A 10,189-nucleotide genomic window follows, 5' to 3' on the forward strand; every position below is an offset into this window, starting at 1 on the left:
GCTCTAACCAGGAAGTTTTCCCTTCCAATTGTGATGATTCAAGTTTCTGGGAAAGTGGCATTTCCTTGTGAAAGTAACTAATAACTTTTGAAAGGACCACATGACCAAATGTAAGGCTCTGGAAGATCATTTTTAAACAGCCAGAAAACTACATAAATATTTTCAGTCTGAGCTTAGTAAATGTCACCATGTCCCTGTGTTGCATATAATTTTTCAGAGGTTTCTCACTGTATTTAGAATTAAGTATAAAATCTTAAGAGTGTTTACAAAGCCCCTTGTGATCTGGCCCCGCCTTACTCTTGAACTTCACCTACTGTTTTCTCCCTCATTTACTACCCTCCAGTCACAATGACCTTTTCATTCCATAAATGTACCATCTTCCTCCTATTTGAGAATAGTTTCAACTTGATATGCCCATCGCATGCAGTTCTCACCACTCAGCTCTCGGCCTAGTTCACTCTTGCTCACCTTTCAAGTATCTGTGAAAACATTAGTGTCTTAGAGATGCTTTTCCTGACACATCTCCCCTGTCTCACTCTTCTCAGACGCACGTTAGTTTAGGTCCTATTACTAGAGCTCACTCATAACGCTCTCACTTTTTCTTCTTAGCATTTATTATGTACATTTTTGTGTGCATGAAATCAGTTTTTGTCTTTCCCTCCAACTATGCTCTACATTAACAAAGGTGAGGATCAATGTATTTTACTTAACACTGTTTCCCCAGCACGTATTTCATAAAAATTTCTTAAAAAATCTACAGATAGCTACAAAGATATCAAACTACAAAGAAAATTTAACCATTTTACAAAGGCAAATACGTTTCTGTTACATATTTATTCAATGCCTATCCCCTGCCTTCCTCCATGTTAGAAGATGTTAGTCACAAGTGTTGGTCACGTTCGACCCTTTGTGACCCCAGGGACTGTAGCCTGCCAGGCTCCTCTGTCCATGGAATTCTCTAGGCAACAATGAAGTGGGTTGCCATTTCCTTCTCCAGGGGATCTTCCTGACCGAAGGATACAACTGGTCTCCTGCATCGCAGGCAGATTCTTTACCATCTGAGCCACCAGGGAAGCCCCTCCATGTTAGAGAATCTAAACTAACCTTTCTCCAATAATTTCCTACAAACAGGTTTCAGTTCAGAACTACTGAAATGGACCAGTAAGCAGTGTCTAACTATAAGCACTGCTTAAAGTTCACTGTGGAGTGCTTAACCAAGGCTCCCAGGTTACCCTCTACCTTCTCTCTGAAAGACACTGTTATGGATGAGTGCCATGATCACCTGCCTAGGAGCCATTCTGAGACAGAACTGCCCAGGCTTAATTCCTTTATATTAATTTTAGAAAGAAAATAAACACAAAAGTAAAAAGGGAGAATATGATAAAATTAAGTATTGCCAGAAAGAAGCCACACTAGCTGATAGTATCTGCAAATTAAACTATCTTTTTCTAATAAATCATTCCAGTTGGCCAAAAAGCTTGTTCAGACTTTTCCATGACAGCTTATGGAAAATCCCAACGAACTTTTTGGCCAAACCAATAAGTTGTCCACGTTGACTTTCAATTGTTAGTCCATGTCCCTTTTTGAAGTAGATGGTAAAATAAAAATAAATAAATACAGCAATAGTTTTTCCTATGGTGAAATGAAAGTGAAAGTGAAAGTCACTCAGTTGTGTCTGACTCTTTGCAACCCATTACAGTCCACAAAATTCTCCAGGCCAGAATACTGGAGTGGATAGCCATTCCTTTCTCCAGGGGATCTTCCCAACTCCAGGATAGAACCCAGGTTTCCCACATTGCAGGCAGATTCTTTACCAGCTGAGCAACAAGGCCAAACCAAATAAAAGCTTCTCGCCCTGTCCTAGAGACTAAATTCATCCTCTTATGAATGATTTAATAACATGGGCCTTATTCAAAAGCAAAAGGATTTGGCTCATCACTGTTCAAATGTCACAGAAGGAACCATCATGTGACTGATCTTCCTGGGTGCATAAAGAAATAAAATGGCAAGACTCCTTGGTAGCCCCTTCCTTCCCCCTGGGGCAGGGACTAATCAGTGAAAGAGGGGACCCAGGGAAAGGGCTCTATGAATCTATTCTCTTGAACCAGGGTGGGATGGGAGCATCCTCTCAAACTTAAGGGAAAAACCAGGAAGGAAAAGATGTTAAATTGGAGGTTTGAGGCCTTCTCATTGTCCTCCATGGGATCCCCAAGAGGAAATGACAACAGGGTCATCTTAAAGAGAGTGCTGGCGTCTTACTTACTAGTTAAGCCATTATAAGCAATGTACTTAACTTGTCTGAGTCTCATTTTTCTCATTAGTAAATGAGCATAATGATAACTACTATGAATGGCTATAAAATAGTTAGAAATGATGTACGCTAAATGCCTAACACAACATCAGATAAATAGCTTTTAACAAATGATAAGAGTAGTTTTTGTTCTCCTGAATTTCTCCTACAATAATGACAACAAATAAATAAATAAAACAGAAAAACAGAAAAATCACATTTTATTTACTCAGAAGACAGCATTAATTGGGAAAACAGGAAGTGGGTAAAATGAACGCCAATAAACAGTTTTCTCTGTAATAAGCTTAATGTGAACACATGAAACCATAAATGAGAACAGAACACAAGTGGCATGTGCCTATTTCCTCCTACCCCCTCCCACTCATTCTGGAAAACTGGTCTATTTAAATATTGGCTTTAGAGATTTGAACCTATTCTAAAGCATACCCGACTGGACATACCCCTTACAGATAATTTCCTTGCAAGTCTAGTTGCAAACTAAATAAAACTGGTTGTATCATGAGATTGTAAGGGTGTGAACTCAACTGATACCAAAATGTAAAGCATATTTTGGAATGACCTGGCAGTTTGGGTTGTTATACACTGAGCACCTGCAAAGATCAGCTTCATTTAAGAAGATTATTTTTTTAAGCTGACATTTATCAATAGATTTTTAAGTATATGGGCTATTATTTGCTTGAATTGGCAATGGGTGGATTATATCCTTTATTCTTCACAAAACTTTGCATTAGGTATTGTTACTGCTCTCATTTTTCCAATGAAAGAACTAAAGTACAGATTTTAACACTTTCCTAATATTACACAGCTAGGGAAGTGTGGTAGAATGTTGCTGGGGACCAGCCCCAGCTGATCCAGGGTATTCGAAGGAGAGACGGCCTAGGCGACTATTTATATGCTAATTAGAGATATAGGGAACAATAGAATGAGGATAGCTCAGTAGGAAAATTCAGTGGAGAAAAGAAGCTGAGTAGCTTGGTTTACGCGGGAGACCAATAAAACTTCAAGACAAGAAGTTTGCACCACTTACGTAGGCCGCAGGCGCCCTCTCGAATAGCGGAAGGTGTCTCACCCTAGACTCCTTCTCGAGTGGGTCTTAGAAGCCCAGGCATGATTAGTAAGCGTGGTGGGTTCCGCGCTCCAGATGGAGACTCAGCTGGAGGTTAGAGGGAAGAATGACATGGGGAGACCAAGCGCTGGTGAACAAGGCCCGTAGCTTTATTTTTAACAGGGGCTTTTATACCCTAAGTTACACATAGAGGATAATAGGGGATGCAAAGTCAGCAGTCTTTGGTTCTTATCAAAAACCAAGGTTTCTTTCCTGCAAATGTATCGTATACAAATGGTTTAGGTGATTTACATCATCTTCTGGCCAGAAGGCCTACTAACATTTTATGACTCTTGACAAGGACTTATCAACAAAGACTTACTTTCTCTAAGAGTAATTATTTCAAGGTTTGGCACCATCTTCCAAAGATAAAATTGCATTCCTATAGGGCGGATGTGTAATGGGTTTACAACAAAGAAAGAATTTATTACCTTAAGGGTCTAAAGTTACTAACACCAAGGCCACTACTTATTTTTTCTACATACCCACTATTAATTGATACATATTCAAGGATACAATTCAGGGGATGTGAAAACTTGGCAACAAGCATTGACTCATCAATGAAATCCTTTACTAGTTTATTCTGACAGTTTTTAACTCTCTGAGAGGCTCTAAGCTATTTGAATATCTTAAGCTTCCCGTGCCTCTGGAGGCTAGGAGACTGTAAACAATCGTATGCATAGCTGCAGGAGTCCGGGTAAACTTGTCAGGTGAGTTAGAGAGCCATCAGAGGGGTTTGGATTTAAACACTCCTAATTGCCCAGGAACTTTATTAATTGGAGCTGTAAGTTAACTCTTTGACAGAGAGAGCGAGATGGTGGTAGGGGACAGCCCCCAGTAAAGTCAGAGGTGAGAGCACAAAGCAATAAAGTAGGCAGACTCTGGTTTTTTGGGGGAAAATGCTCGAGAATATCCGGGGGGACTCCTGAGGCTCGATCCCGCCTTTGCGTATGCCGAGCCTCCTTCCTCATGACCTTTGTCACGAGTGGAATGCCTCACCGGCTCCCCGCAGAATGTGAATTTGAATCCAGGTCATTCTGACTCCAGGGACGCTCTCAAATTTCATTGTGGAAATACTAAAATAGGATAGGAGCCATTTATAGGCAGAAAGATTTAAAGAAGTCTAAAGAATGTTTAAAGGGATATAGGGGGTTTCCCTGGTGGCTCAGACAATAAAGAATCCGTGTGCAATGCAGGAGACCCAGGTTCAGTTCCTAGGTCAGGAAGATCCCCTGCAGAAGGGAATGACTACCCACTTCAATATTCTTGCCTGGAGAATTCCACAGACAAAGGAGCCGGTGGGGCTATAGTCCATGGGGACACAACTGAGTGACTAACACTTTTTCGAAGGGATATAATTATAAAATTTTAAATAGTATAGATGATTTATAAAACCTCTAATAATAGATCTGGGTAGAGGGTGGAAAGACCTCTTGAAACATTACAACGATAATATTAAAATAAACTAAGAAAAAGTTTATATACCCTCAAATTATGTAGGCCTTGAACTCAATTATATAAAAATTATTTTTTTAAAAAAGCTGAAAGTATGTCACAGAATGAACTTACGGCTCACTTACATATTACTGACACTTTTCCCTGCTATTTTTCTGTATTTTCCAAATTTTCAACTATTAGTAATACTTTTTAAAAAGTTACTTGAATATTTCACATAGTGATAAGAAAATCTAAAGTACTCATGCTTTCAAGAGTGTACAAATTCAAAGTATAAAGAGGTTTTTAGGAAGAACTGGTTACACTACAATGAATAAATATAGGTATATTCATATATAGGGCTTCCCAGGTGGCACTATTGGGAAAGAACTCACTTGTCAATGCAAGAGATGTAAAAGACATGGGGTTCAATACCTGGGTTGGGAAGATCCCCTGGAGAAGGGCATGGCAATCCACTCCAGTATTCTTGCCATGGACAGGAACCTGGTGGGCTACACAGTCCATAGGGTTGCAAAGAGTCAGATGCGACTGAAGTGACTAAGTGCATGCACGCGCACACACACACACACACACACACACACATATAAGAAATCTAAATCTCTATCATTTATACCTACCTACTATATACCAGGTACCATTAGATTCTATGTGAGCTACAAATAATTAAATATGACCTCTTCTCCCAAGAGTTTCCAAAGCAAAAGAAAACCAAAAACCATATATTATCCCAAACACCTAACACAAAAAGGATGTAGGTGCGATGTATTCAAGGACTGTCCCTTAGCTATATGATGGCAGGAACTTTGGTTCCTATATCCCTAGTGTCCAAAACAGTGTATAGTAAGCACTCAGCAAATGTTTATTGAATGAATAGGTGTATGCATATATGGATGGCTAGATATAGAATACAATTAGTAAGTACTTGGAGATTCTAATATGTATGTACATCTAATTTGGGTTAAGTAAAAGTCATGACGGAAATGAGAATTTTTTTTAAAGTTATATGGCGGCAATATATGAAGCTGATGACATTCTACAAAATATACAAATAGCGTCATCATCTGTGATGGTTAATTTTACATGTCAACTTGACTGAGTCATAAGGTTTTCATACATTTGGCAAACACTATTCTGGGTATGTATGTGAGGGTGTTTGGGAAGAAAGTAATACTTAAATTGGTAGACTGAATAAAGCAGGTCGCCCTCCCTAATGTAGGGTATCATCCAATCAGTCACAGGCCTGAATAAAACAGAAAGGCTGACCCTCCCACCAGTAAAAAAGTATTCCTGTCTGATAGCCTTTGAACTGGGACACTGTTTCATTCTCCTACCTTCAGACTTGGACTGAAACATCTGCTCTTCTTGGGTGTTGAGCTTGCCAGCCACCAAAACTGGAACTGAACCTTCAGCTCTCCAGGGTCTCAGGCTTTTGGACTGAAACTAAGCCATCAGCTCTCCTCGATCTCTAGCATGTCAATTTACCCGGCAGATCTTCAGACTTGCCAGCCTCCAAAATCACATAAGCTAATTCTGTACAATAAGTTTACCTATCTATATAAAATATATCTTTTCAATTCTGTTTTTTTCTGGAAAATCCTGATGACTACACCATAATATTCTAAATCCTAGATGAAGAAATGACCTTGCCTGGAATGGTATTTACTGTATCCTCATATTGTATATTCAATCTCACTGCCTTCTCTCATGCCCAGTATCGGGATTCGCAGGCTTCACAATAAGTAGTATTTGTGCTGTGCTGTGCTTAGTCACTCAGTCATGTCAGACTCTTTGAGACCCCATGGACTGTAGTCCGCCAAGCTCCTCTGTCCTCGGAATTCTGCAGGCAAGAATACTGGAGTGGGGAGCCATTCCCCTCTCCATTTTCCCAACCCAGGGATCGAACTCAGGTCTCCTGCAATGCAGGCAGATTCTTTACCATCTGAGCCACCAGAGAAGCCCAAGTAATATTTGATGTAGTTCAAAACAGTAATTATTCTAGAAATAGCTTATGAAATAAAACAAAGTCTCAACTTATACTTTTCCTCAACGATCTTCAATTAGGCATTTAATTATGATTTAATAAGTCTATTTCTGTTTTAAAGGATAAATCATTAATCGTCTGGGATTATTTGTCATGCTTTTCAAAAAAGTCCATTTTAAAACACTCATCATATACATAAAAACATGAAAATCCTCATAGAAACTGGGCAAAGGTTATAAGACATTTACAGAAAAAAAAATGCACAGACTTGGTTAGCAAAACAAAGGGGCATAAACTCACTCATAACTAAGTAAATGCAAATCAGAACACAAGGAAATATCATTTCAACCCATCATATGGGCAAAAAATTGTATTTTCCATAATATCAAGATGTACAGAAAGACATGTTCTCATTCACTATTGATATATTCCTTAATAGGAATAGATGGCACAACTTAGTTAAATAAAAAATGCACAAACCATTGACACATCTCCTATACTGTTAGGAACTGATCCTACAGATACACTTTCAAAAGTGTGTCAGAGTTAGAAATTGCAGCAATATTGGTACTAGCATAAAGCAAAACAATCCCTAACTCCCCAAACAATCTACATACTTAACAGAAAGTTAACAGTTAAATAAATAATGATATATATATATACCATGTAATACTGAACAGGCATTGAAAAGAATGAAGAACACTGAGTTTGCTGATATGAAAATAGACCAAAGATATGATTCAGTCAATGATTATGTATTAGTCAGGGTTCTCCAGAGAGATAGTATCAATAGGATAGACATAGACATAGGTAGAGAGACAGAGATAGAGATTAGTTTATTATAAACATAGATGAAATAAAGCATAGAATGGCTTATATAAAATAATCTCATCTATGTTTTAAAAAAGAACATATACAAACATCTATGAATAGGGAAATAGAGATAGTCACGTAGAGCAAGAGATAGATGCATAAACATTTTTCTGGAAGCATATATAGGAAACAGTGATTACTTTAGGGGAAGAAAACTAGCTATTGAGTGGTGCGTAGGAGAACATCTATTTTATAACTTTCCGTACAGTATTAATATTTAATTATGTGTATAACTTTTAGTTTAAAATGCTTACTCTAAAAGAAGGCAGAGAAAATTTTATTCTCACCTGATTGTTTTAAGTAATGGTTAATAATTGAAGAAACTCCATGAGGTGCTACAAAGTTACAGTCTCCTTCTTTCGTCACCATTCCATCAATAGGAGAGATCAGAGGCTTCAAAATGCCACCAGCTAACAATTCATCATAAAAACTGAAACAAATCAAAATGTATAACATAACTATACATATACTTTTAGCTCTAAACATTATACTCTCTTCAAAGAATTCTTTGAGATTATAATCCTAAGTAAAAATCTTCTTATAAACAACTCAACATATGTTTTGTGTTAATAAGACATAATTTTGGTGAAGAATGGAAATATTTTGAGAATCCACAGTCTTTTGCTGATTGTACTCAAAAGTCTACTTTCTCATATATTTCAAAATTAAAGTCAGTGAAAATAAACAGAAAAGTATTCATTACACCGATTTTGAATCTGGTTAAGATTTTACTTCCATCACAGTTATCTGTCCTCTTTCTCAACACCAACATAGTTAACTTTTATTTATTGAGCCCTCACCATATTCCATAGAACATCTCACCTGATCTTCACAACTGGAGAGGCATGTTTTACAGTTTTTCCACTTTACTCATGTAAATCTTTTATTGCTATTAATACTATGATCAATGATGATGATATAATTTCACTATATTACAAGAATCAAAGCTTAACTCTGCTAAAAATGGATGATTTGTATCTTTTTACATCCTCAACCAGGAAGACTTGATTCCACTCCTTTCAACTAACTCACCTTTGGTGTGTTTTGGCATAATGAGGAGTGCAGGTGATATACTGGGCACCCAAGTCCACTGTGCTCTGTGGATTATGAGGACTGCTGGCTGTAGTCATTCTTCCTCCTTGAATTAGTCCCCAGGAAAATATCTTAATATATCAGAATGAATATTTCACAATTAACACTGATCACCCCAGGTTACACCAATGGATAACTTACAACTGCTTCAGAAAACATATTTTTAATTTTTGTTTTACTTTTAGATTTCATAATAATCAATATATTTTAAAATTTTGTTTTCTCCAGCTTCCAGAGATCTAAAAAAAAAAAAAATGGTTTGCTTTTTAAATTGAAGATTTTGTCATCTAACACTGTTAGGAAGTAATTAACAGAGACAATTCAGTCAGGGGGTGTGAGATATTTTTTTAAAGAACACATGAATAATACAGCAGCCTTCAGCACTGTGCCTGCTGCATCTACGTACTGATCTGAATAAAGGGAATGAATGAACGGACCAAAGAAGGCAAAATAATGAATGAAATGTCAGAATGAATGAATCAACGAATGCTTTCCCTCTTGCTGTCAGGTTTCAGGAGAGTGACAGGATTCTCTCAAGTAGATAGATGTTCGGAAAGTGGTGGTCAGTGGGCACTGGAGGATTCTCATAATCTAAAGAAAGCTGCCAGGGTACACAGCAGCCAAGGAAAACAATTCACTTCTTGGCGACAGCGGCAGGCCCAAGCTTTGCAAACTACAGTCAGGATGTCTCCCAGGCCGCTCGGGCCTCCCAGAGAAGTGCTCCGGTATCCCGCCCTGCCCCCACCCGCCCCACCGCCCGGCCTGGGTCGCCGCCCCAGCTCGCGCCCACTCTTACGGCCGTCCCGGGCGCCGGAAGTCTCCGATCACGTGATCAGGCGCCCGCCGACCTGCTGGGTGTTCCCCCGAGCCTTACTCGGAGAAGGCCCACGCCACCTTAGAAGCCGGCGTGCACGCCGGCCTCCTTTCCCTGGCTTCTGTCCGGAAACGACCCACCTGAATCCCCGGCCTTGTCCCATACAGTGAGGCGCAGAGGACTGGACGCCTCCCTCCTCAGCAGCGCCGCGCACAAGCTTCCCGTCAGCCCGGCGCCCACGATCAGCACCCGCGCCATGGCCCGCTGTCTCCGCGCCCGGGTGGCCGGCCTGCAGTCGGTGGAACCGCCGCCACAGCCCAGCGGGCCAGAGCTGTAGGCCCCGTGCTCCCGGCCCAACTCGGCCCCTGTGCAGTTCCCTGGTCAGCCTGCAGGGGGCGGAGAGGAGGCGACTCGGGCTGAGAGGGATCAGCACGGAAGACAAGCAAATCTTGGCCTTCCTCTTGGTTTGAGAACCAAGAGCTGTCTTCAAGCATCGTCTGGCTCCATCCGATAAGCTGTGATTTCCAACCTGCTTCTCGCCCCCAAAACCTGTAAATC

The 10,189-nt window shown here is 39.8% G+C and overlaps 1 protein-coding gene across 33 annotated transcripts in view; it reads right to left on the reverse strand.

The window, feature by feature from the left end:
* RNLS (renalase, FAD dependent amine oxidase) overlaps positions 1 to 10,189 on the reverse strand; it is a 302,134-nt gene extending 291,945 nt beyond the window's left edge. For 7 of the 33 annotated variants that reach the window (XR_015155839.1, XR_015155837.1, XM_086379263.1 and 4 more), the window contains exons 1-3: positions 9,772 to 10,009; positions 8,758 to 8,888; positions 8,013 to 8,155 (exon numbers count right to left, since the gene is read on the reverse strand). Coding sequence is in view for 24 of the 33 variants with exons in the window: in XM_086379263.1 (XP_086235389.1) it covers positions 8,013 to 8,155; positions 8,758 to 8,855 (241 nt within the window). In the remaining 9 variants the exon portion in view is untranslated. The other 26 variants (XR_015155835.1, XR_015155836.1, XM_086379249.1 and 23 more) reach the window with 11 other exon arrangements.

This window comes from Bos grunniens, chromosome 26 (assembly GCF_055505025.1).
Source record: "Bos grunniens cultivar Pamir isolate PY7600 chromosome 26, Bosgru_T2T1.0, whole genome shotgun sequence".
Classification (NCBI taxonomy): Eukaryota; Metazoa; Chordata; class Mammalia; order Artiodactyla; family Bovidae; genus Bos; species Bos grunniens.